A 27825-nucleotide genomic window follows, 5' to 3' on the forward strand; every position below is an offset into this window, starting at 1 on the left:
TTGTGAATTAACAATGGGATATTAAACAGAGCAAATTGCACAGACTTCCCAAAAAGTTCAGAACTGGCAATGGCACTTGAAGAAATTTTGGGAAGGTGGCATAGACAGCTACAATCAATATGAGAACAATGTGACGAAATGGCACTACTGAATTTACAGGCCAACAGTGTACAGTTCACAGGCTTTGACTGTGATCAATTCTCTTACACTGTTTAAAAACAAAATGAGTGGTAACAAACTAAATCATGAGAATAAGAGAAAAAAATTACAGTTAAACACGGCCTCCAGTGATCCAAAGCTGCACAGCCAGTCTAGAGGATATAGAGTGTCTGTCACTGCTGTCCTTTACATGCAGCAAACACTGATACTATAGTGAGAGCAACAAGAGGAAGTTACTACTGCCCACAGCTGAAGCAGAACCAAGGAGCTGGCAGCAGATCAAGCAAGCAGGAGACGAGCACAGCAGCAGTGCACAACAGTACACAGGAGGGGCAGTGAAGAACACACATCCGCAATCAGAAACTGGGACCGCAAACAGCAGTCAGCCTGTGGAACACAGCCCAGGGGATGACCAGCGGCAGACAGCCTCTGCTCACTGCAGATTTACGGGTACCCCAAATTAGAGTGGCACGACCAGTCTGCAACCACTGCGGAGCAAAACACAGGCTGCAGCAGGAACCACAGCAGTCTTTCTGAGATGCTGATAACAGGAGGCAGAAGACAGCCTCAATACAGCCTGGACCACAAAACAGAAGAAGAGTGGCAGCCCCTCAGAAAAGACCACAAACGGCCCACAAAACACCGCAAACACAAGAGAAACGTAATAAAACTTGGCTTCAAGGGAATCAGCAGCACGATATGCCCCCACCAGTGTCTTTTCACTGGAACACTGAGATTTCTGGAACAAATTTCTAACACTTGTGGCTAGTGTTATTAGCACAACCATTGCTATTTTTCTCTACTATAAGGAATAACAATCACCATCATGGTTTTATTCTTCAGGGTATTTTTCCATGAAAAAGCTTCACAATGACAGATACAGAAGTAAATATTCATCCATTCATTATCAGAAAGACTCTTATTCCTGTTAAAGGATGATAAGGAGGCTCCATGAAGCATCCTGGAGCCTACCACAGAAACACAGGACATAAAACAGGACTACATCCCTGCACCAGCACTAAAGATCCACATGGGCATGGAGATAACATGCGGACTCCACTCAGGTGTTCCCGTTTGGGCTACAATCCAGGACCAGCCACACTAACAGCCACGCCCTTGTACTGTCCCACATGTGACACTGGCCAACAAAGAAAACTCAGACATTAAGGATTAGCAGGTATTTCTTCAGTTTATTCATTTTCCAAAATATGCCACCTCTTAATGTGGCGTGCAGCTTTAAAATAGTTTATACAAGGTATTGGAACACATGATTGTTCCACAACTTATTTTCTTTAAAAAAATGCACATTCAGTAACATGTTTTGTCAGAATGACAATACAATGCAATGAATGGTTTTTGAAATATTTACATTTTAACACCTGTAATTAAGTAACATTTCTTCACATCAGATAATATTTCTCCTTCAGGATTAAGAAGAGAGATGTTTATATTTGATATATTACAAACTGATAAACAAAGTGTTATGTTATATATATTACAGAGAAGAAAGGCATTACAATTTAACAGTCTTATACCTGGTAAATAACCAATGAAAGAAATATGTGCTTATACTCAACAATGTTTACATGTAAACATTTACTCAACAGTCAAATATAGACTACTTAAAAGCAGGACATTTTTCAATTATAAGTTACACTTTACAAGTCTGTTCATAAAGGCTTAAGAATTTGACAGTAATTTTAAGACCATTTACAAACATATCTAATAACTGAAACAAAAGTGCTCTTTTATTCTATAAGAAGTCACTAAAAAAACTTTTAAAAGATTAGAAAGTGTAAGATTTTTAGCAGTTTGTAAACACATAAGACACTTGTAAACGTATATTTTCATTGCAAATTATTCAGAGGATGTCTCAGAATGATTTGTATAATATAATGGGAAACTATTACATTTTAAAAGATGGAAATAACAGGTATTACTTTTTTTAAGAGGAAGGAAATCATTTCAGCTGTGGGCTTCAGGAACCAAAGAATGGGAGGAATCCTTAAAATTTCTTGTAGAATCCAATATCTCTGCTCCCCTGACACAGCTTAGTAGGAAAAAAGAAAAATGCATGGTTCTGTTGAGGATACTGCAACATTCATCTATTAATGGAACATTCATCTATTAATGCCTACATTCAAATGTAAAAGAAAATGGGTCACCAATGAAATGGGGGATAAGGTTCACTCCAAATCAAAAAGGCCGACCCACAAATTAGGAAATGGAATGTCCTGCTTCTTAAAAAACACTTGGGCAACTAAGAGACAAATAGTGAAGCTGATGTTCACTGCATATGTCTATTACCAGATAGGTTCTGACAAGGGACCAGCGCAACACATTGCATGGTGTCCAGACCAACACTATGAAAGATCAACGCTCCTAATCTGATATCTAGCATTGGCAACTAGAGTGAAAAGACTAACTGTGGGAATGCGTGTGGTAGTGTACCATCCTCAGCAACAATTTATTTATTTTCTAAAGAGCAGCATATTATATACTGTCCAAGCAGAATGCTAAGACTCTCTGTGTTTCTTCATTTCAAATGGTACTCCCAATGAGAGGAAACGTCAGAAGGTATAGTATCTGCAGTATAAAGTTATGTTGCTTTATAATGAACAGCACAACGCCATGCCATTAAATTCTAAATGCTGAACAAGTAAACGTGAAATAAGAGCTTTACACACAGTAAACACAGCCTCCCCCATGTCCAGTAACATTGGCAAGTGTGAGAAACGCGACTTTCTTCAATTCACTTCTTACAATTTACATACAGTGTTTTGTCAGCTTTAATGACATTCAGTGACATAAACAAGATCGTGTTTACAGTGGCCTCAAAAATATAACAGATATAAAGGAAATAAGCAATTAAAGGAATTCATTTAAAGGTTTCAAGATAGCCCCTTCTGTCTTAAAATGAGATATCATATTTAGCCATTTGTAGGTCTACTCTTTCCAGAGGGATAACGTCCTGTTGATCCGTCACTCAGCGCTATGGTCTCCCAACAATATCAGGCATTCCAGTGGACACTCTCCCACACTGAAGCCTGCTTCACAACTTAGTCAACCCCGTCGAAACCCTGTGCATTTTCTATTGCCAGGTGAAGTTTCTCCCTCAGCTCCTCAAAAGACTCGTAAGGAGGCAGATCCAAGCGGTTGAAGCTTAAAAACAAAAAAGAAAATAAACAGTCGTCAAATAAGAAACAAATGAGGATCACTTACAAGGAAGTGTTGAATTCCAAATTCTTACCAAGTGTGAGCTCTGGGTAGCTTGTCAGGTGTGCCCCACTGCTCAATGGTGAATAGCTGTGGGCCATTGGATCCTAATTTGTACAAATCAAAAGTTAAAATACTTCAAAGAGAAAATGGGAGAGCAAATTAAATCCTCCATATTGAGCATATATATATTTTTTCATTGCACAATTTACTAACCTGATTTGAAATGACCAATTGTGTGCCTTTCACATTTACCCCATGAACTCTGTGACCGCACACAGGGGGAAGGAGAAGGAGTGGTCAGACTCCTCTGACTTGTCCACCTTCCAATCAATCATCTTTAACACATCACAGGCAACAGCGCCCTGTACTAGAGGTTCAGAGCTAACTGGAGATGTGCCTCCCTCACCGACAGTACTGCAAACCTGCAAGCGCTCGAGAGGCTGCAGGGGGCGCTGTGTCTCCAAGACAAATCCCAACCTAACCTCAGTGGTGTGCAAACACCGCTGAGGGAATCCCGGTCATAGTCCAGCTCGTGACATGACCCAGGCTCGAAGCAATCACACCTGGATTATAAAAGGCTCAAATTCTTCTTTGGGTGAGAGCCTTTACTGCCTTAGCATGGCAGGCCCAAGACTATTTCTTAAGAAAGTTACCCTTTTGCAAACTCCAAGAGTGAATACCCAGGTTTTTTTTCCACCTGCCACCTATGGGGCTTTTAAAGTTTGGAAAGTAGGAAAGCTTGGGAAATCTTACCGTATAGCTCTGCAAACCCGTTCATGGGCAGTCGAGACGTGCCAGTCACAAACTGCAGCAAGCGAATGCGCTTCTCTGCGTCCATCAGCAACACCGTCTGCAAGATTAAAACCATTCCCAGTCTGCTGTCCTTGCCCTTTTATGCTGACAGCGGTCTATTTATTGATATACAGTAAGGCTAAGATGCTATATAAAGATGATCCTCGTCATTAAACTAAACAGAAACACTTCTGTCGGACCATGTGTCCTTTAACTGACTGTGGCAAATGCAGTTCAACAGAGCTCTGTGTGGTAAAGGTTTACCTTCCAGAACCACTGGATGACAGGCTGTGTGGCACAGTAGCCGTTCTTGTATTTCGTATTTTCTCTCCAGTCGTTTACGTCAACATCACCGAGTCCACACATCAGCAGCTGCGTGGATGGAAAATGCAAAAATGGATGCATTATGGAGGCAAATACTTCAAATTTTAATTTGTTCCCTAATATTTAATGAGATTGGTGGGCATACCTCCAACTCGTTTTCATCAAATATTTTGATGAGATCCAGGGGTATCAACTCATAAAATCCCTAAAATAAAAGAGAAAAGTACACTAAGACTCAGGATGGTGAAGGAATACCACCAAATACAACCACAAGTAACAAACTGCATGATGGAATAAGAAAATCAGTCTTACTGTATCAACAGGAGAATATTTTATACTTATGTATTTAGCCGAATATAAAAACCGTTATGGATTACTTGTTCAGATGGTCACATATTTGCTAAATTATTGAACAACAAAATATTTTATTCCTTATTTGGCCAGGAAGTGTGTGATGCACAAGGAAGCATTGATTTTAATATCATGCTTTCTCAAGTGACCCATGGTCTGAGCTACAGTGCAAAAAGGTATGGCATGTAAGGAGTTTGCAAAGCCAGTACCATTGCATATCTTAAGTGTAGCACTCATAGGTTTAAGGTAAGGTATGAAGTGGCAGCATACAACTGTTACAAGCTGGGGTTTTAGCAAGCATAGAGCTCTTTACCTCTTTAAAGGCAGACATCTGCTTCTGTACTCTGTTTACAAACCTCCACTGCATCACCAGGCTACCAAGAAAAGAGAGACTGTTATTAAAAATCTATTTGCAAAGAAAACAAGCCTCTCTCTGCTGTGTTGGAAAAACACAAGCTGCAATACAAAAAACACAACATGCAAACATCCTGATTTGTACAACCACAGTTTATAGTTTTGTATATTGTATACACAAAGTATAACTGGTAATGTTAGTGAAAACAAACAACAAAAGTATCTTTCATGACACAACTTTCTTAGCTTCCAGTCTAATTATGGGCCGGATAAGGAGATAATCATGCTGTACATACTGGATGTACTCTTTCTTGTTCTTGTTTGTGACAACGATGTCAGTCCCTCCAGGTTTCAACTCATGCTGATGAGTCTGAAATGAAGACAGAAACAGAACTATTGTTCAGCAGCCTATTGATGATGGATTATCAATCACCATTATTGCAAACAAGATGAGCACAGACGCACTTTTGGCACTATTGTTTTTTGCTGTGGTGCATCCTAGTTTAAATCCTAACAACTCAAATATGTATCAATCAAACTATAATACCACGCAAAAAACACCCACAACCCCCAACTGCAGAGTTCATAATATTGAATCTGTAAAAGTGGATTGGAAGCTAAATTACATATAAATATAAGGTCAAACTAAGAAAAAGATAGGCAAGCTTATCATTATGACAAGCTGAAAATTGGATTCCCACATGCCTTGCAGAGACAGCAAAACACAGTCAATGGTATAGTTTGAAAAAGCAGGACATACCTGACCAAACAGCTCCTCATCTATAGTAAATCGTAGGTCGAGGTCAGTGGGATCATTCTCCAGAATCCATTTCAGGGAGTTAAAATACTCGCTGTCCTAAAACATCACAAATACAATTGTACAATGCATATTCTAAAACTCAGCTGAAAAAAAGACAAGAAAACACAATCAAGAAAACAGAAAATGTAACATTCAACACTCACCACTGACTCCATGTCCTGCAGTGTTATTGGCTTTTGTAGCATCATTTTATAGAAGGGTCTGATGAAGAAGGCTGTTAACCAGAAAGAGAGTGTGATTAATTGCATTCACTTCTGGAGATACTAGCATATGGCCTGGGTAGGCAAGCTATTGATACTGACTCTACAGATAACAATACTAACCATCCAGCAGCTTGCCATGGTACACTGCCATTCCAGCCACACGGCCAATGAACTTAAAATAAGACAAGTGATCCTCATTGCATAGTCCTGAGTTGGGGTTGATCTGCAAGGTATAATTGTCACTGCAAAAGAAACAAAAAATAACTTTTTATTTAACTGTCAACTTTCACAAGGACAACGAAAAAAATCTAGCTATACGAGGGATTCTCAAAACATCCTGCTGCTATCTTGAAACTCATGCGTGTTTCACAAGTGAATACCTGCACAGAGGAAAACAAGCATTAAGGAAAACAAGCATGGCCAACATGGACCTAGGAGCTAAATACATTAATGAAAAAGAAACATGATTATTTAAAAGAAAATGTACATTCTGTAAAAATCCAGTAAAGTTTAAGACTTCAGATGGCTAAACCAAGGAAGTCCAGTAACTATCTCAACCCAGTATGAAAAAGTGTGGAGGTTTTAAAACATTAATCCACTTCTTTAGGCTTCTAACAGCTAATAAGGACATTCACAATAATTAACAGTAGATATACTGCTAAATCCCTCTGCCATCCTGGAGGTTAGCAAATGCCTGGCAAGGATCAGCCTTATTTGTTGACAAGCATTTTTTTTGTCTACAGAACATTAGAATTGCCCCAGTACAGCCATTAAGTTGTTTCCAGGGCAGTACAATTAATCATTTTTACAGCTCACCTAGCTACTTTGTGTACTATGTAGAGTCTGAGGTACACAGGAATGATATTCATTTCCAGAGGCTAAACCAATATAAATAAGTTATTAACAAATATGTCATGTGATATCCAGCTTCACTGAAAACTAGTACCAATATTTTGCAGGCATTCATGTCAGCATATACAGTAAGAATTTAAGAAAAGTTACAAAAGAGGAAGTCATTTGACTTATCTAGGCTATTTTTAGATTGTTGCTAATTAAGCCAAGGATTTCATCCAAAAGTTGTTCGAAGGAAGTCAAATTCTGGTTCCACAACGTGGATGAGTAACCTGTTCCATTCTCCCCCAACATTTTGGGTTAAGAAGCATGTCTTCTCAGGTTTAAATGCGTTTCCATGTACAGTTGTTTCCAGTTATGACCTCTAGTTGGTGTTTCACTGCTGACACGGGTACCGAGTTGACTTTTTCAGCGCCCCATGAGAATTGTAAACTGTCCAAGCAGAAACATTAAAACATACTGCCATCTTGTTACTAACACTGAAATACTTACGTAGCAGAATATTCAAACAGCCCGTAATAGGGGTTGAACATTTCTTTGGAAATGAGGAAGAACCATTCCCTGGCCACTCCTCCATAATCCAGGCCTTTCTCATTCTCGAACTCGATCCACAGCCGGGCTTTCAGGAAGTCGGCTCTCTTGACCGACAGGATGCGCCGGTACGAGTCCTCTAGGACTGCGGCGCGCCGCAGCTTCATCTCAAAGCGGTTGGGAATATCAGCCTGCGAGACAGAGCAGCCGTAAAGAGAGCTGACAGAGGATAATTCAGAACTGGCTAGGGAGCAGCTGGGTAGTTTTCATTGAATCTATTTACTGTGCCCGGGAAGAGGATATGTCAGATTTATTTATGGACTCACACATAGCTTGTGTTAACAATGAAGAGGGACTAAAGAGGAAAATCTTTAGGTGCTGAATTACTAAATGTTTCTGCCCCTAACTGTGAGAGCTAGCCAGCTAAAAATGGAAAGTAAAATTCTACCTCGTAATAAATTTCAGAATGCTTCTGTCATTTCTGTGAGTATAAGAACACAGAAAATGTATCAATCCATACATGTGAGGAAAAAACACTTACAACAGCTGTATACTGCAGACTGAACTCACTTTTTTCAATTCAACAACCTTAATATATACAGGCCTTAAAACAGTCTAAATAAACCATTAACATTTACAATACTCTTGTCAGGGTTGTACATTCCTTTTTGAAGACCTTCTGCGCTGTTTGTGACTTAAATCGTTATTCAGCTAATTAGGTGGGCAAGGCGCTAGACAGTGAAGACTCGAGAAAAACCTCACTGGGATATATGAAAACATTCTTTATGAACTTATGAATTTCTTTATGAAATGAACTGAGAAAGAACTGCAAATTAGAGAAAAATAAAGTAGTATATTTAAGAGATTAATGCATTTTATCTCAAATCTACAATAATAAAGAGCTCACCGGTTTCTTCAGCTTTTTTCTGAAGTACTCGTACTTCTGTTTGTAGTCCCTGGAATAAGGCACAGCCTGAGGAGGGAGATCATTAACATGCTGTAGACGCATAAGAGGCAATTAATTTAATCTAATTACATTTAAGTTTATTTGAATAGACTAACAGCTAACCTAATGGAAAAGAGTTCAAGGAGAAGTTATGTGTGATCACGACAGTTCCAGTTCTGGTCATTGATAGATATCCTATTGATTTCTCAAAAGGAACACTCACAATTCCCTCATGACATATTTTATTTTTGAGTCAACAATAAGCTTTCCAGGCAGCATGGTAGCATAAAGGTTAGTGCTGATTATGTTTCTGTGGTCTGCTAGGAACAGTACAGTTAAGAGACAAACTGTAGATTAAATTCACTCCTCAAAAACATTGTGGTTCTAATCGAAGCTCTTTGAATTGTACATTTTAATGTCATTCCAATTAAAACATCAAGGAAGAAGCAAAATGCAGGAAGACTTCTGTATGAAATTACTCTTTACTTCTGAATTCAGTGTTCAATTCAGCTTTCAACAGTACAGTGAAGAATTAAACCTCAATTTCAATAGTTAAAGGTAATCACTCTGAACACAGCCTGCCACCTGAGATATCAGTGGTTTTAGCCTGGGCTAGGTTACAAGCCGACTGTGATTCACATTCTTCACGCAGTGCCTGAAAATCTCCAGACCTGGGCTCAGTTTACCATGCAAGAGCAAAATTGGTTGGTGTCTATGAGCTTGCATTGGAACTCCAATTAATACTACTGCTACTGAATGGCAGTAAGACTGGTTGTGGAACAACCTACAACCCCTCCATGCTTGTGTTGGGGCTATAGAGGTGATAATGTGCCATCATTATTTAGTTATAAAATAGAAAATGAAAATTGATTAGTATTTTTTAATCAACAGACTTACAGGCCCTGTTATAGCAGAATTCAGCAATCTAGGATCTTCCCACTGGGTAGCCTTTGTATCTATAAAAAGAAAATTTAACATTTATGGACATTACATCAATTTTCAATTGAAACTAGGACAAAGGACTGTTCTCATAGCAAGTTGAAATGACATATACATACTGTGATCTATGTAGAATATCCTGCCATCAGTGTGAACACGTTCTTCCCACCCAGGCTGCCAAAAGAAAAAAGGATAAAGAGTTTATTTTCACTGGTAATATCAAGCACAGATAAGTTCAAAGTGCTCATGAATAGAACCCATCCATCCATACATTTTTCTAACCAATTCATTCGATTCAGGGCTAAGGGGGAGCTGGAGCCTATCCCAGCAAGCAATGGGCACAAGGCAGGATACACCCTGGACGGGACACTAGTCTATCGCAGTGCACACACAGACACAGACATTGTGTGTCTTTCCCAGAAATTTGTTATCCTACCAGCATGTCTTTTGACTGTGGGAGCAAACCAGAGCACCAGGAGGAAACATGGGGAGAACATATAAACTCCACACACATAGCACCCCAGGTCCGGAATCCCAGCGCAGCAAGACAGCAATGCTTCCAATTTGCCACTGTGCTGCTATAAATGGAGCCCAAAGTTTAAAATGCAAACATTTTCTTCTGATCTTCTGAGGTTTCTTTGTCACCTGCCTAAGAGCTGAACCCGATTTTTGGCAATGTCTTTTTTAGCATGCAGACTGCAAGGAATCAGAGTGAAACTTGGCGCATGTCTGCTCAAGAGGGTCGTACCGGGAGCGGTCCAAGATCGGCAGGGTCCAGAGAGAGTCGCCTCCTCATCTGGACTGGGATTTTCAATCTTGGATCTTCCTGTGCAGACATAACAGAAAAAAAACACCTGTCTGTCAGCGGTTCTCCAAGAGAGTTTTATGGCTCTTCTCAAGTTACCTTACCCAGGCAGCGTTACAGTGACGGTTTGTATTTACAGTATACATTTTATTTTATAATGGATCAAACAGAAGGAAATTTTGTGGATACTTATTATTACAAAAACACTGAAAGCGGGGCATGCTAAATTTCAAACTCAAGGAGCAGTAGTTTCTATTATATGTGGAATGTAAATTTGCCTTCTGGGCATTGTAAATCATTTCACGATAAAAGAGGTCAGACTTGCTATAACACAAAACCCAACGGGATCAGTTCAGCAACCCCGTTATCATGGGGCAGCACTGTACTGATCTGGCTCTGACAAGTGCTCACCCATGTGGTGGTCTTTGTATTGTGATCAATGAAGAAGGGTCGGCCATTGGGTGCACTTCGTATTTCCCAGCCCGCAGGGAGGAACCCAGTCTCATAAAGGGGCTTCTGACTGGAAGCATGCTGAGGAGAGGCTTCTGGAGACAGTAGTGGGGGTTGGCACACTGTGGGGCTGGTACAGGAGGTGGCCTGCACAGCTTCTGTAGTCGTCTGTCACAAAAATGAACAAACGTTAAATCAAACGGAAAGTGCACGAACGTAAAGAAATGTTTATGTTCAGTGTTCAAAGTTATGTTTTAATGTTCACTTCTTTAGTGTCAACACCCAAAGAAGGCTCCCGAGCCAAAACCTTGTCCCTTTTCTTTTCAGCATGGAATAAACCTTTACCTGTTCCTTTGTAGCCTGTGCATACTGACGCAGCCACCTTCATTAAGAAATAACGTTCTTCAATTTTCTGTATGTAAGCTGCTAATTGTAAATGGTGGAAAAAAGCTTGCCTACGTAGTTCAGGAGCAACATGCTTCCGTCTCACATCAATAATTGAAAAAAACTTTTAAACAAGCACTCCTTTTCTCCGAGGGGATTCTTACCCCTGTAAATACCATCCTTTATCTAAACTGCATAGTTTGTCACAGTATGGAAAAACACAAAGCTATCTGAAACGATTTTCTAGAGGTTTCTTGGCGCTGCTAAATGCTCCTGCAAAGCCTGTGCTGGGCACAACTTCACCTGAATGACAGGACGAGTCCATGTGGTGGTTCTGCTGTTGTGATTCACATAGTATGTCCTTCCTTTACTATCCTGCTTTTCTTCCCAACCTGGCGGCAGCCCTGCTGATGTTGGCATGAACTGTTCAGCACAAAAAAAACATAATGTTCAAAAAATAAGAATGCTTAGCATGAGCTAATGATCGAGGCTTTTGTTAAAGTACAAATATGTGAATATCATGGCATAGTCACTGCAAATTTCACAGGCAAGTCACAGCCTGTGATATTTACTAATGGATTTCACAGCAGGTGCCCAAGTTCTCAATATCCGTGGCTAGAGAGATGACACAATCCTATCCTCACTCATGAGTCATTATCACACCACATTCATTTTAGTTATCTTCCTAAAAGGTCACATTTCACAGAAAGATTTTAAAGTGAAATCATTTGTAAATGTCAGCATTATCGCTATGACACTGTGCAGCACCTGTACATGTTCTGTGCCTAGATAGGATGGCGAGTCCTCACAGAAGCACAAGCAAGGAAACTACCAGCTATGCCAGCAGTGTGCTCTCACCACAGGCTGTGTGGGCTGCTCCTCGAGAGTGGGAGTCTGTGAACTTCCTCTCCTGCTGGAATGGCTCTGATGCTAATGGGAACAAGGGCATGGATTACACTAAACAAAAGGGAAATGGGGACACCTACTTTGAGGTTTTAATGAGTTCACTAACACTGTAATGGCTAGGCACTTTATGCTAAATAAGAGCCAGGACCTGCATTTTATAGAACAGAAATAAATGCTCCTGTGTGAAGGACTTCCTGCTTTAAAGAGTCACCCTTTGAACATGTCCAGAAAAACGGAAGGTTTCCATCATTCCATTCTTCAGATTAAACATCCTGACCCCATAGCTAAGAAACAGAAACCTTGAAATCTCAGGCCTTGCGACAGGAGTCCTCTGGCGAACTGTATATTATTCAGTGAAAAGATGCTCACCGGGAGGGACGTGCGTCTGTCACCAGCTACCTGCGCAGAGGTCTGGAGACTGCGGCCCAGCTCGTCGGCCAGGTGGGACTGAACGTCACACAGGGGCTGTTCCATGGGGGAGAGAGGTGGGGGTGGCGAGCGTTGGTTGTGGTTGTTATAGATCGTAGCCTCATCTTCAGTTATTATTTCCCAGCTCTGGAAGAAAATCAGCAGATCATCTCCATCAATTGAAATTTCATTCTCTAAGATGCAAAAAAAAAAGAAAATCCCTTTTTTTATCAAATTTGCTTGTCATGATTACTGACAAAATTCTCAAAATCAGTTGGTTTTGAGAGGAAAAAAATCTGGAATATGGTTTTATAGGGTAAATAACATTTTAGAGCTTAAAGTACAGCATTACTTTGACAATCAAAACTTTAATAACTGTAGCGGTTAACTTCACAAGGTAGAATTTTCTTGAGGACTCTTACAATAATCATTGAACTAAAACAGAAAAAATGTTCATATTCAATGTGTCTTTGAACAGTAATGCATCAAACAATTACAGGTACTGTAGTTAACACCCAACATTTACTTCCACAGATAATCCACAGAGACTGCACTGTGGTCCATTCTTTTACACTTAGGAGTGTGCTACAGATACAAGCTGAGGGAAGACATGACCTTGGAAATAATCCAGTCATCTTTGTTAGTTGAGCTACATTTAGAGACTCTGTGCAATGCATCCCATTTTGGTATTTCAAGAGATGATTTGCTGATCTCTCAGCTCAATGCACTTACGTCAGGTGAATCCCTCCTGTCATGGCCCTCCACATGGTCGGAGATCTGACGGCGGGCAGTGAAGGCGTGCTGTGCTTCCAGGTGTATTGTCTGTCTCTGCTCCTCCTCTGCCTGACTGTCTCTGCCAAGAGACGGGGGAAAAAATAACCTAAACCTACCTTTCAATTCACATTCTAAAATTTCTCCACTGGGTTCTATAAATAACCTTCTGCTGTGAAGTTTCCCACCCTTTGCAAAAGTACTCTGCACCATTCCACATACATGATAAAAGATTACAGCCATGTTTCCTGTGTAATCAAGCTTAGGCAAGGCAATAGCTATACTGCATCTTTCTGCATTAAATCTGTTTTTTAGCAGGTCCTGCTTAGGAACTGATCTGATTGTGTATGGTAAATATAAATATTACTGCCCCCCCAGGTGTGGAATGCAGAGGGGAGGGACTTCTCTGTGAGCTGATGAGCTACAACTGTGGGCGGTCTTATAAGTTGCCTTCCCCTCTCCCATGTGGCATCACTATATATATATAACAAGTAATTTACATACTGTAATTAAGATTTCAAGTACATCAAATAAATACAATAATAAATATCTAGAAAGAATATGCCCACATTAAGTAATATTCTTATTGCAAATTCCAATTGGAAAAAAATCTACTCAAACAGTAGTAAAACTGGAAGATCAATTATTCATGAATAAAAGGTAATTAGTAGCTGTGCATTTGACAAAGGGATTTGTTTTAAAACATCTGCCCTTCATCTTTTCAAACTATTTTTAAATGCAGAAATGAAGGGGCCTTCCTCATAATTTTAGTATGTTGTCTTTCAGAGTTTACAATGCAATGTTTCGGTTACACTGTAACTTGAAGTGAGGCATACTGAATGGTGGGTCTGTGCCACTGTGTTGTCCTGGTGTCGTGGTTGACATAGTAAGTCCTGCCAAGGTTGTCCTGCCGCTCCTCCCAGCCAGGGGGCAGTGCAGGGAGCTGCTGCTGGCATGTGCCTGCCATATCCTGTTGGTCCAAGAACTCCCACCCAGGCTGCAAACAGGAAAACACTAAATCAGAGGACTAAAACAAGACTGATGAGGATATGATCACAATACAACAATTACAATGTTAAATATTTACATTTGCTTGTTAGCTGTTATTGTTTTTCAGAACATTTTTTTAAGGTTGTAACCAGACTAGGGGTACAATAGAAACTATTTGGTGTAAATATGTATATAAGTAACATGTATATACTAACAAGTCTTAACCCATTTCTTAAGAGCTACATAAATGATTGAAATGCATTTCTGAAAGGACACACAAAGAGCCATGCAAAATCATTAAAGTAAAAGCGATATGGCACATGGCATGACTGTATCAGTGACTTTCTCACAGGGGCAGGAAATGTATCCATTCATTGTAAAACAGCTGCATAGGACTGTGGCAACCAGGAACCTATCCTGGAAGCACATGGCACAAGGGACCATACCCTGGATGGAATGGCAGTCCATCACTGGGTGTGTGAAGACACACAGAGGGACTGTATAAAGACACCAATGAACCTAACCCATGTTTTTGGGAGGCAGGAGGAAACAGGAACACCCAGAGGAACCAGAGAGACAAGGAGAACATGCAAATCTCACAAAGAACATTTTGGGAATCTTACCCAGCACCCAGGAGCTACAGGGTGGCAATGCTAACAGCCATGCCACTGTGACACGCACAAGCAGCTATATTCTGCTGAAGTCTTTTCAGGCAATTCAGGTCTAACCAGCAGGCTAAATTTAGTACAAATCAACATGCCCTAGCAGCTTAACACACCCCACTTCCCCTACAGTAAAGCAGTAAACAATATCAGCTTAAATGTGGTGTATGATACAGTAAACTATAACATATTGAACTCACATCTAATTCTTCAGTTTGTTCTGCATTGTCTTCTTCTGAACCATTGCTTTTAGGCAAATAAGTCATCTTCAGTCTGAGGTGGCCTTTCACTCTAGACTTGTGACTTTATTAAGAAAACAAGCAAAGAACATCTTTCCATGTTAAACATTTTCAAAACATGAAAGCACAAAGATTACATTTAAGTTCTAAATAGAATAAGACAATATTTTAAGGCAAAAAAAAACACTGGTTCTAGCAAGGTGTGTTTCAGAAGTTACATTGGTCCACATTAGGTGAGAGCATTCTGGGGTGTGGTTTCAGAGACTAACTACACACTCCCATCATTATTAGAAACTTCTGAAGATAATTAGCAAAGCTTCTCATAAAAAGGAAAAATACAGACTACTACTGCCAAGGAAAAATACAGACTACTATTGCCATATGAATTTATTTAAATGTAAAAACCAGAGAACAGCTGGAAGTATTCCACTGAACAATGCATTTACAGGTTTCCTGACAATAAACAGGAAAGCCATTATATTTTTCATGTCATGGAGAACTGGGGTTTTAACTCAATGTAAGTTCATAAGTGTGCTCTCCTACATGCATATTTGCAATCTCTATGCAAACCTACAAATATGTAACTGCCATTTTGAAATTCTCTTAAAAATAAGGGCCTTCTCAGAGGTTCAACTGGTCCAGGAGATTGCCACAGCCAAGGCTGAGATCTACAATCCCGGGCTTGAACCTGGGTCTGCGTCACTGTGACGTGGAGTCCCTAAGCAGTGGCGAGCAATCGGCGCAGAGGAGCCTGCCTACACTTCCTTGTTCTCCCATGAGTGGGTTTCATAACTGCAAGCTGCGAAACCACATAACTGGAAGTGGAAAACACACAACTGGCTATTCCAAATTGAGCGAGTGTAGCAAAAAATAATTAGCGATTATAAATGCACCAAAAAATGCAGATTGAACATCACAAACTCTGTTGTATACCCTTGTATCGCTCCTCTCTAAGATATGTCTCCAAATATTCCCATAATCTAATTTTAAAAAGGTACTTTGGAAAAATATTAAGTCACATTTTAAAATAACAAGCAATCCTACAAAGAAAAAGATGTATTAGACTAATTTTAGAATATTATAATATTATCCATGAAGGGAAGGTAAGTGACAATCATTAATGTGAATCAAAATGTGCTTTTGTGGCATATAAGGAACTATGAATTTTAACCACAATCCTCAAATTTTGCAAATACTGTAAACCTAGGAGCAATCTCCTGTTCAAATACATTAATCACAAAAGCATTTCAAAAAGTCAAAGCATATATCTACATGTACATGACTGCAATTTAGGTCTACACATTTTTGTTTTTATAAGATAGACCTCTCTGCACCAAACTGAAAAATGAAAAAGGCAGCCCTAGCTCAACATAACACGAGAAAGAAAAAGTTCACTAGAATCATGGATAGCCAACCTTCTTGGATGAAGTAGAAAATCCTTAAATGTGAATGGCCTTTCAATGTTAGGATTTTCCATCTGAAATTAAACGAAAAGAATGAAAATACCGTTAATTTATGGGGCTACAACTATAATAAGAGATAAACAGCCAAACCTATAACACTGTCGACATACTACCGTGTAAACGAGAATAAAAATAAAGCTATCACACCGACGGCCACAGGGTGAGTCTTGATGTGGAAAGAAACTACTTCCTTGTCACCAGTGGCTGTGAACAACAATGGTTTGTATTTCAGTGGTATGCCAAAGTGTGTGTGAATAGACTGATTTCTAACCTGTTCTGGAATCACACTTGAAAAGGTGTTGGATAAAAGCACCTTTTTAAAAAAAAAACTTGAAATGGGATAAATCAGTAAAGCATCTAATGAAGACGCTGTAGGAGAGAAGTGCTGCAACACCTCTTTAATTAAAATGACTGAAAATATTAAAATTAATTGACACACAAGTATGGTAACTGTATTTCAAATCACATCTAAATTACTTTTTTAGGATACAGAGAAGGTAGTATGAACTTAGAAAGGACAAAAGGCAGGAATGAAGATGTTATATTTATTCTACCATTTCCTGCAGTCTCAATACAACACGCAATTTGTTTCATATAAAAAAAAACTTACAGGTATTTGGTGTAAAGGCACATCCACCTGGCCCAGAAAGTCATCCCGAGTCTGAAAGAGAAATCGGAGTCACTGCGGTGCCCTGAGGTGTAAAAGGCCCATTCTGCAGGGACTGGTACCAGCAAACTTGAGTCTTCCAGGAACAGATTATGTGTACCTCAGCAGCTCATCACACTCATACAGTGAAGATCAGCAAACACTGATCTTCATGAGACACACAAAGACAAAAACCATCTCAGTTGACTCCTACAGGGGTCCACTGCTCTTCAGATCATTGACACCCATTCCCGATCCTGGAATGCCACAGTCCTGCAGGGTTTAATAGGAATACTGTATAAAATGGTCTCTAAGCACATACTGTACATTCAGACCCATCCCACATTCAAGCATGTCATTTGGGGCACAGGTGGAAAGAAAAAAAGCAGCATACTAAAAAAAAAAAGTCTTCCCAGGACAGGAGAAGACCTTTCAAATACGCTGTGCAAAATATTGCCTGAAGTCATTGCTTCTTGTAGGCCCATTGAAGCGGAGCCGTCACAGGTTAATGCACGGGATCTTTAAAAAAGCCTGATTGCATTCACAGCTGTCTATAACTGCACACTAACAAGTGAGTGAACTTGCAAGATTAAATATTCTTCCCCCATGGGCCATTTAAATCAAATAAAACCAGTTAAAAAAGATGGAATAGCCAAGTTTATAAAACTCTTCATCTGTCATATAAGTAAGATAACAACATGAACAATTAGCTTATAGCATATTAAATAAAGAATCAAATTAGCTATTGGTCTATTTCAAATTTAAGCATGATGATAAGCATGTTTTGCATATATTACCAAAGTTTCAGTTTTATGTTTTAAAAATTCAAACACGCAATCATAGGAAGCAAATAACACCTTTTTGACAAATTGAATGAGGTGCGACGGAGGTTCGAGGGGGACTCGAGGCAGAGGGGCAGTGCGACGGAGGTTCGAGGGGGACTCGAGGCAGAGAGGCAGTGTGACGGAGGTTCGAGGGGGACTCGAGGCAGAGGGGCAGTGTGACGGAGGTTCGAGGGGGACTCGAGGCAGAGGGGCAGTGTCAGGGAGGTTCGAGAGGGACTCGAGGCAGAGGGGCAGTGTGACGGAGGTTCGAGGGGGACTCGAGGCAGAGGGGCAGTGTCAGGGAGGTTCGAGGGGGACTCGAGGCAGAGGGGCAGTGTCAGGGAGGTTCGAGGGGGACTCGAGGCAGAGGGGCAGTGTGACGGAGATTCGAGGGGGACTCGAGGCAGAGGGGCAGTGTGACGGAGGTTCGAGGGGGACTCGAGGCAGAGAGGCAGTGTGACGGAGGTTCGAGGGGGACTCGAGGCAGAGGGGCAGTGTCAGGGAGGTTCGAGAGGGACTCGAGGCAGAGGGGCAGTGTGACGGAGGTTCGAGGGGGACTCGAGGCAGAGGGGCAGTGTCAGGGAGGTTCGAGGGGGACTCGAGGCAGAGGGGCAGTGTCAGGGAGGTTCGAGGGGGACTCGAGGCAGAGGGGCAGTGTGACGGAGATTCGAGGGGGACTCGAGGCAGAGGGGCAGTGTGACGGAGGTTCGAGGGGGACACGAGGCAGAGGGGCAGTGTGACGGAGGTTCGAGGGGGACTCGAGGCAGAGGGGCAGTGTGACGGAGGTTCGAGGGGGACTCGAGGCAGAGAGGCAGTGTGACGGAGGTTCGAGGGGGACTCGAGGCAGAAGGGCAGTGTGACGGAGGTTCGAGGGGGACTCGAGGCAGAGGGGCAGTGTCAGGAAGGTTCGAGAGGGACTCGAGGCAGAGGGGCAGTGTGACGGAGGTTCGAGGGGGACTCGAGGCAGAGGGGCAGTGTGACGGAGGTTCGAGGGGGACTCGAGGCAGAGGGGCAGTGTGACGGAGGTTCGAGGGGGACTCGAGGCAGAGGGGCAGTGTCAGGGAGGTTCGAGGGGGACTCGAGGCAGAGGGGCAAAGCGACGGAGGTTCGAGGGGGACTCGAGGCAGAGGGGCAGTGTCAGGGAGGTTCGAGGGGGACTCGAGGCAGAGAGGCAGTGTGACAGAGGTTCGAGGGGGACTCGAGGCAGAGGGGCAGTATCAGGGAGGTTCGAGGGGGACTCGAGGCAGAGGGGCAGTGCGACGGAGGTTTGAGGGGGACTCGAGGCAGAGGGGCAGTGTCAGGGAGGTTCGAGGGGGACTCGAGGCAGAGGGGCAGTGTGACGGAGGTTCGAGGGGGACTCGAGGCAGAGGGGCAGTGTGACGGAGGTTCGAGGGGGACTCGAGGCAGAGGGGCAGTGTCAGGGAGGTTCGAGGGGGACTCGAGGCAGAGGGGCAGTGTCAGGGAGGTTCGAGGGGGACTCGAGGCAAAGGGGCAGTGTGACGGAGGTTCGAGGGGGACTCGAGGCAGAGGGGCAGTGTCAGGGAGGTTCGAGAGGGACTCGAGGCAGAGGGGCAGTGCGACAGGTCTGAAACAGATTTGAGGCAGGAGGAAGAGTGAATGACATGAAAAGCATGAGCCTTATAGGAATGAGTCTGTCAGAAATGATGAAAAGCATTTATTCATGTCATCATTCTCCTTAATCAGTTGATCAGGTGTCCAGTTTCAGATTTTTTCTAACAATATCAAATATGTTGTTCACTAGCTAAAAACACTCACAAAGTAAAAAAAAAAAACTTTTATATTCCAAACTATTATGAACAAGCTGAAATAATCAACAAATGGTATTCACATATCAGATTCAGAAATGGAACAGACTAACACAAGGACGCTCACAATATATGCAAAAAGTTTAATTTTCCACCTTGAGCTGAACATTGTGAGTTATACAATGAGTTCGGAAACATAGCAAACCTGCACATGGCATACATCGAATACCAAGAAAAGCAAATACTTTTAACACATCATACAGCCAAACTTCAGCAATGAAAAGATTTATTTAGTCGGTCCTGCCATTTCTGAGCACAGTAGCCAAGAAAAATACAATCCCCCCAGCCTAGCTAGAATGCTTAATGTATACAGCCAATTTGTGTGCAACAAGGGAGTGTCTGTGTTTGTTCCCTGTTATTGAGAGGGCAGTAAAAAATGCTTAAAGCTATTTACATTAATGTCATACTGTATATTTGTGCATGTAACATTGTCAATTATAAACTAAACACAAGCTCTTAAATGCTCAGCAAAAAAACAAAGACATTTAGATTACAATGTACTTGCCAAGCAATTTAACAACATGATAAAGATTGTGTATTGTCATATTTCCAGATATTTACAATCCCATATTTTGGCAAGTACAAAAGTTCCTCCAAGCACTCTGGCATGGTTTAATGCAAACTTATAAGGTTTAACCAACATTCCCTTAGTAATCCTTAAGAACCACAGGATATTAACCGCAGTCTGGCAGTTTACTTTCTTTTCATTTTTTTCTGTTTTTAATGTGTTTTACTTGAGTAAATAAGACCACAAATTCACCAGACAAATCTAGACTCTTAACTTCTAAGGTTTAAGTAAATCATAATACACTGCCAGTGCCCTTCTGTCACCAGACAGACAACATCCTTTGTTGCATCCAGGTCAGAGATAATTATGAAGTGATAGTACATTTAGTTCAAAATCGATTACAGTGGAAAACAGAGAGAAAGACCAAGTTAGTTTTGGTATGTTTTTTGAAACAAATAGTTTTCAAACTGTTTCCAGCTGGTTACATGCATTTCCAAGGCTGTAAAGGTAATCTTTTACTTAGTGAACTAACTGAAATTAATATCTCCACCTCAAAGCACACTAGCTATGCTATTTGATCCACACTTATTCAAATAAATGCCCTTCTTGATCAAGCATTATCCAGCTAGGTTCATTTCTTATTAAATAAAAAGTCATACTTTGTACTAACCGATTACAGAAGGATATAATTAAGGATGTGTATCAGAAAATACTAGAAGGAAGAGACAGCACAATAATATATTAGGAATACAGCTTAGTTCATACACAGACAAGTTGAACTGAATGCCTGGAATGAATCATTAATAATACTTCATTAAGCAATACTCATTGGACTGCATTTAAACCTTTTTGAGCTCTGAATATACGTGATAAGGCCCATTAAAAGTAAAAATGTCTGTAATGCTAGATCTACTTCTGAGTTGTCTTGTATTCACATGAGTCTCGGGTTAGCCACATTTAACCCATTTTATTATTTTTTTATTTTAATTTTACCAACAAGCTCCAAAATCAGATCTTTAATAAAGCTATAGCTCTCATTTTTATTTTTTAATAATCATGCATAAATGGTTTTATAAAGTAAGAATGCTTACATAAACAAATCTGAGCCATAAAAAAGATCCGCCAGTAGTCTCCTTGTTTGGAGGCTTAATCTACACTATCATTTTAACTTATTTTGAGTATCCTCAAGATGTTTCTAATTGGCCTCAATAAAGAGCATTTAAAGTTTAAAGAGAAAATATATTTCACTTCCAGTGGTACAGTTAAAGTTAACAGAAGGTCACAATGCAAAGTAAACCTTTTTATTTGTGCTGACCTGGATGCTTAAAAAAATGTTGGCATGGCAGTAACACAATCTTCTAGGTTTTTTTCCCACTACTATAAATGTGTTTCTATGATAAAAATAGACACTGAAGGCTCCACATTCAGTTGTTCAGACTTTACCAGAATGCTAAAAATAACTTATTCACAAAATCTGATTCAGGGCTAGATCACTGAAAATAGTAAATCTAAAACCCACAAACACAAAAACTGAATTATAAGTATTCACCCAAATGTATCCTAAATGACACTGAACCACAATATGAAGGATGCTTATGAGATGTAATAACTTCTAAATTACTTAAAGTATTCACAAGAAATATCGATGCCCTGAACTCCAGTAACTTCTCTTAGAAGCAGATTACCCAAATACACTGCCACAAATATGACAAAAAGCAAACAAAGCTCTCTTTGCACAGTACTCTTACTTTTTTCAATGTGCGTCACAAACTATAACGATTGAGCAGAGAGCCTGTGGATAACGGTGTTTCCATTTCAATGCTCATGATAATTACTCAAAACAAATATTGAAATAAATTGTATCCTGTGTTAATGTAATTCAGGGGGGTTTTGCTTGTTACTTCAACTGCTGCAGGATATCTGACTGGTAAGGATGCTCTCTGCAAAGAACCTCACACATTTTCACAGGCCTCATAGCAAGGCAAACTCTGTGAAGAGGACAATATAATTTGTAACACCCTGTGGCTGATTAAAGACAAACATAGGATGCCACTGCTTATTAAGAAAAAAAGATTTGATCAATTACAGTTTGCCATTCATTTATGGTGTCTACTAGAGAATTACATATCTAAAATAAAACAATATTATTCACATTCAATCCACAAGCAAATTACATTATTGCTGAAAAACACAGAGCAACATCTCTTTGGGTTAATGAATAAGATTTCCGATTTAAATGTTTTAATACTGGATCAAAATATTTTTAGCTCGTTCACAAAAAACTCATTGGGAAAATAAGAACGTATTTGCAAATGTACACTGAAATGAACGCACACATTACTGAAAATAAATCTCAAATGACAAGGGTATAAATGAGAAAGATGGTACTAAAGAAATAAAAACACTAAAAAGACCCACTGATGTTATCTTTGAAATTCATAGTGTTACATAATCGATAAATTCCTCTTGCTTTTAGCCAGACCTTTGATATCAATGTCTGTATGCAAGATAAATCAGATCCATGAAAATCAGATAACCGAAAAAAGTACTTGGCATTAAAATGTCACGATGAAATGTGTTTAGCATCAACATAAGTTTCTAATTAGCTGGGGGCCTCTGTTTTTTAAAAGCCAAACCAGCAACTACATAAAGCAATCTGTTTTGTTCCAGAAAGCTATCTGAAAACCAATCTTTAAAAAAAAGAATGCTTTGCAATCAGCTTCACAATGATGTTAATATAGCCCAAATCCAGATGTCTAGAGATCTTAAAAGGTAATGACTTATGTACAGCATGGTAAATAAACTTCTCTACAAAACATAAAACGTGCCAACAGTAGAGACACATGACATTCAGCTGAAACAGTGTGTAAGCAGTAAGATTGTATGATCTTTTTACCTTCCCTAGTGGCAGTGCTCAGTAGATACTACCCTTCCCATACAATATGTGAATATGTGCTCCCATACAGCCCTGCGAGATGCACAATATTTGGACACCATAACAGACCATGCTATGGCACTAGTGACTGGTTTTATGTCATAAATATACTATTGTAATCCAGTCTACCAAAGTCAACTCAAGCTAATTTTAATAAAGCATTACTATGCAATTAAAAGTTTGTGTATTCATAGGACAACTATTACATTTTACATATACTATACGTTTTGCATTATGTTATACTTTTGACTTTAAATACATCTGAATTTGGGCTATTTCTAAAATAAAAACAGTAAAAACATTCCTAATACCAAAACCTGCTTCACAACATTTTGACCAAGATTTGCCATGTAAAGAATACTGAAAAAATAAATAAACACCATCTTCTAAACACTGTCAAGAATGTGCCTGTAAATTAATAGCATCAAAGGGCAAGGAATGGCATGTCAATGTTTTAATTATAAAACCATGGGTACAGTAAAACGCAGGAAACGCAAACCATTAGCAGCTAGGTAATTAAACATTTACAATTCTGCAAGTCAGCCAGACAAGGTCCATAAACCATAAGGAACAGTATGTTACTGTGTTTCAAACATTATTGTAATTTGTGACAGGCTAATGATCAATGACTGTGGGAAAGTTCTCAAGATGGTAATTAAAACACTCTGACAGATGCAATTATCATAAAACATTCTACCCACCCAAGGCAGAATTACAGGTGTAAAATGGGCCTTTCAAAGAAATCGAATGCATTACATCTAATGTAATAGTCTAAAAAATAGATATCTACTGTAGATTCTTTCCATACTGTGCTGACACACTGACTGAAGAAAGCGGTCACCCTTCAAAGTGTTATTCTTTTTTAAATGGAAAACAGCCAGCAATTTCAATACCTGAAAACAAGAACTGCCGAATACAATACAGTACACAGCTGAATACAATGCAAACTTGTTGCTATGCCATCCTATCTCCAACACGAATACAGCACAAGCAATATCAAACCTAATTTTTTAAGGGCTTTGGTGATCACAATCTGCCATGGCAACTGAGAAAAATCAATCTTGTGCATTTAAACCAGCAATAATGCATTAGAACACACAGCCATCTGTTAGCCATTTACATTAGAACATGATTACCGTTTATCAAGCAGAGCAGGAAAACAATAGGTCTCTTGCCAATTGCCCAGCTACTGCAAACATCCACGCACACTGTGTGCCACTGGGTTAGCAGTAGAATCTCAAGAGTCTGCACTGCTGGCTAACATTTAGCAAACCAGAAATACAGTCCAGTATCAAATGAAATCCGCTTTTTATTATTTGCCTGTTAAATTTTAACCATGCCAGTAAAACAAAAGTTTGTCGTGTGACATTTTTCACAGGTACTGTTTTGCTCATTACTTGCACAGCAGACTTACAATATATCCTAAATTTACATTGTGTGTGAAATCACACAAAGAACAAATCAGACAAAAAATAAGTGGAATTAACACAATAACAATGTGTCTTTCACAACCTGGAAGAGCAACACAAGTTCCACTCACACAAAATGGAAGTGGTAAAAACAGTATACAAATACTGTGGATATGCAGGTAAAGTCCATACCAGAGCACCAGTAACTCATAACACCTAGATAGGACTCCACACAGATGACTTGCAGCAAAAATTTACTGTGGTAACATATCAAAGTGCAGCAGAAGTGTCCATAGTAGAGGCTAGAACCCATAACCTGTCAGTCCAATGACTTTCTCAGGATTAAAGTAAAAAATCAGTTGGACAATATTTCAAGTTTGCAGTGAATGAGAACAATTACCAGTTGAGAATTAAAAACATCAGTGCAATAGGAAGTTATTTCAGAAAGTATCTGTGAGATCACAGGGGTTGTTTAAACAGGTGAGACTTGAGAAGGTGTCCAAGATGGACACAGAGCGGTGCAGATTTCTGTGGGTCGGTCACTGCAGCACAGGAATGGAAGAAGCTGATGGAAGAGAAGTGTAGTGGGTATGTGGTCGAGCTGGGGTCATGGCTGTGACAGATATCCCCCAAGTCGCAGCACACACCTGGCACAGCGCCACAGAGGCTAGGGTAGGATTAGTTGGCCAGAGAACTCTTGGCTCTCAGAAAACCCCAGTGGCCTCCCGGGCACTGGCAGACATGTGGTGCTGTTTGTTGAGGGATGCACCTCTCTTCCAATGTGCGCTGAACCTCTGGTATGGTGTTATGCGGCATTAAAAAGACAAGTGTCTCGAAGTTGGGTGCAGAGGTGGAATCTGCATTCCCCCTTGAGTGAACTGTGACATGAATAACACAGAACTGTCAGGAATCAGGGTTTTGAATCAGATGCCTACATCAACAGGAAAACTATGGAGTAATGTAGCAGCATGACAAAGTTAGAAAGAGAAAAGGCAAGGCAAGCCACAGAATCTGGATAGGTTGTAGTGGGTGGAAGATGTCTATGGAGGAAAGTACCAGAGTTTGGACTAAGACTTGTTTAGAATAATTAGTAAATAAGAGGCAGATTCTGTAAATGTTGCTCAGAAAAAGCAGTGGGAAATGTAATTGAAGCAGACAAGGGGAGCTGGCATTAAAAGGATCGATTTAAGATGACGAAAGTGCATCCAAGAGATGTAATCTGCGAGATTAGCAGCGATATGGGAGGATGTATGAGTGTCAAAAGGGAAAAGAGACATATTTGAACATGATCAATTTTAGTGATACAAAAGTCATGGGAAGAGATGAGAGGACTCAGGTAAAAGGAGTATAGATATAAAGGGATCCATTATCGAAACATGGAGGACACTAGTGGATAGAGAGTAAGAAATAGAGAGCAGGTGGTTACAGCAGACCAGGAGAACTATGTGTGAGCAACACCAGAAATTCAGTTGAATGAAAGGAATCGGAAACAGAAAAGTTAGTTTCTGTCAAATGAAAACCAGACATGCAAGGACCATGTAGTGAGTGCTATAGAAAGACAGAGGAGATAGAAACATTTGAAGGTTTTAGAAAGGGAGGGAGACATTTTTAAGAAAGGTGTTATGCAGGCGTTTTGAAGTGTTAAAGAGCTTGCAGATGTCAGCATTTTCAAGAAAAAGTTAAGGCGAAGATTTCAGGAGAAGACAGAATCAGGAGATCATAGACAAAGAGGGATGAGAAAAAAGGAGAAGTCTGAGACAAGCTTACAAAGATTGCTGGTAGAAGACAGTGACAAGACAGTGAGCAATTTAGAGCTCTTTCATTTTTCAAGTGCAGGTTAGATCTAGCCTGCCAAAACATGAGGGAGAGCCAGACATGGGGGAGGGAGGAGGGGGCAAGGTGAGAACTGGGTGGATAGAAGGAATGAGGTGCTGTACATGCAGGGAAGAGTGTAGGGTCTGCATTGACACATTCTCTGGGCTTACAGGCATGAGACCACAGAAGAAGCAAGGTAAGAGCTAGGCAGAATGGGAGCTGCAGTGGACAGTCACAATGATAGCTGAAGGTGGAGGAAAAGATGGGAGAGCGAGGAGAAGGAGAAAAGAGAAGAAGAGGAAATTTCACCAATGATGCATCTGGGGCAAAGCATGCCCAGAAAGGACAAAAGCAATCCTGTGACCCCACATTTAGAAAGAGCAGGGGAATGGGATAGGATACAAGCATGGGAGTGGGCTGCTGGGGTACTGGAATTGTCAGGGTAGATCAAGGTTTTGTTGAGAGGAAGGAAATTCACAGAAAGATGGGGAAGCAAAGTTGGGACAAAGTCAGCTTTGTTAGATGCTTATTAAGCAGTTCAGTTCCAAAAAGCACGTGGAAGTAAGTGGTAAGGAACTGTTTTCAGGGAGCATTTCAGCAGGGAAAAAAGAAAAAAAAAGAAATTGGGAAATATGTACATAAATTTATTTGTGAATTGCCATTTCAGCAGCAGATCACATATAAATCCTAGAGCATTTCAAATAATTTATTTTACAAATCAATGCAGATATTCTTCTGTCAACTAAAAGTCTGTAAGTTCCGTCTCTTCTTTGAAGGTGTGACAAAGAAAAACAGCTGAATCTATGAGGCAATAAAGTAAGTGCAAATTCACCCTCTTAAACGTGAGTAAGCACCAAGAAATATACATTACAATGTATAACCAAGAGATACAATACAGAATGAAACAGAATAAACGGGAAAGCAGAGAGCTTAGAAATAATTAACAGAGATTACAGTAACAAACATATTGTGCTATAGCCAACATACTTTATTTTCAAGAAGTAAAAAATCCCATGACCTAGTAAGAGAAAAATATATTCTATTGAAGGCAATACTATTGGCAGTGATGAGCCAGGATTTGAAACTGTTTTAACTTTTAAGAATTGTAACTTGTAACTTCTAAGAATTAAAACCCTACTATTCCTAAATTAACTCACACTGTACCTCTCTTTCATGACTATTTCTAATTAACATGTATTCAGCTTAAAAAAACCAGGATAAACATTAACTAGTCTTTGTATTTACAGTGCTAGGCTAAACAATAAATGCAGACATTTTCAGATGAGATCTTTAG

At 40.2% G+C, this 27825-nt stretch overlaps 1 protein-coding gene across 6 annotated transcripts in view; it reads right to left on the reverse strand.

The window, feature by feature from the left end:
* Positions 1-1329: 1329 nt before the first annotated feature.
* Positions 1330-27825, reverse strand: part of nedd4a (NEDD4 E3 ubiquitin protein ligase a) — a 48473-nt gene continuing 21977 nt past the window's right edge. For 4 of the 6 annotated variants that reach the window (XM_088640939.1, XM_088640937.1, XM_088640938.1 and 1 more), the window contains 24 exons: positions 17179-17229; positions 16521-16582; positions 15067-15169; positions 14027-14211; positions 13176-13296; positions 12405-12590; positions 11988-12059; positions 11433-11552; positions 10707-10913; positions 10239-10316; positions 9610-9664; positions 9449-9507; positions 8513-8578; positions 7567-7796; positions 6343-6464; positions 6163-6233; positions 5960-6055; positions 5496-5569; positions 5159-5219; positions 4640-4699; positions 4435-4542; positions 4132-4228; positions 3410-3482; positions 1330-3321 (listed from right to left, as the gene is read on the reverse strand). In XM_088640939.1, coding sequence (XP_088497065.1) covers positions 3219-3321; positions 3410-3482; positions 4132-4228; positions 4435-4542; positions 4640-4699; positions 5159-5219; positions 5496-5569; positions 5960-6055; positions 6163-6233; positions 6343-6464; positions 7567-7796; positions 8513-8578; positions 9449-9507; positions 9610-9664; positions 10239-10316; positions 10707-10913; positions 11433-11552; positions 11988-12059; positions 12405-12590; positions 13176-13296; positions 14027-14211; positions 15067-15169; positions 16521-16582; positions 17179-17229 — 2460 coding nt within the window. In that variant the 3' untranslated portion in view covers positions 1330-3218. The remainder of the gene's footprint in view (positions 3322-3409; positions 3483-4131; positions 4229-4434; positions 4543-4639; positions 4700-5158; positions 5220-5495; positions 5570-5959; positions 6056-6162; positions 6234-6342; positions 6465-7566; positions 7797-8512; positions 8579-9448; positions 9508-9609; positions 9665-10238; positions 10317-10706; positions 10914-11432; positions 11553-11987; positions 12060-12404; positions 12591-13175; positions 13297-14026; positions 14212-15066; positions 15170-16520; positions 16583-17178; positions 17230-27825) is intronic. The other 2 variants (XM_088640940.1, XM_088640936.1) reach the window with 1 other exon arrangement.

Source organism: Lepisosteus platostomus, chromosome 7 (genome assembly GCF_059453375.1).
Source record: "Lepisosteus platostomus isolate fLepPlt1 chromosome 7, fLepPlt1.hap1, whole genome shotgun sequence".
Lineage (NCBI taxonomy): Eukaryota > Metazoa > Chordata > Actinopteri > Semionotiformes > Lepisosteidae > Lepisosteus > Lepisosteus platostomus.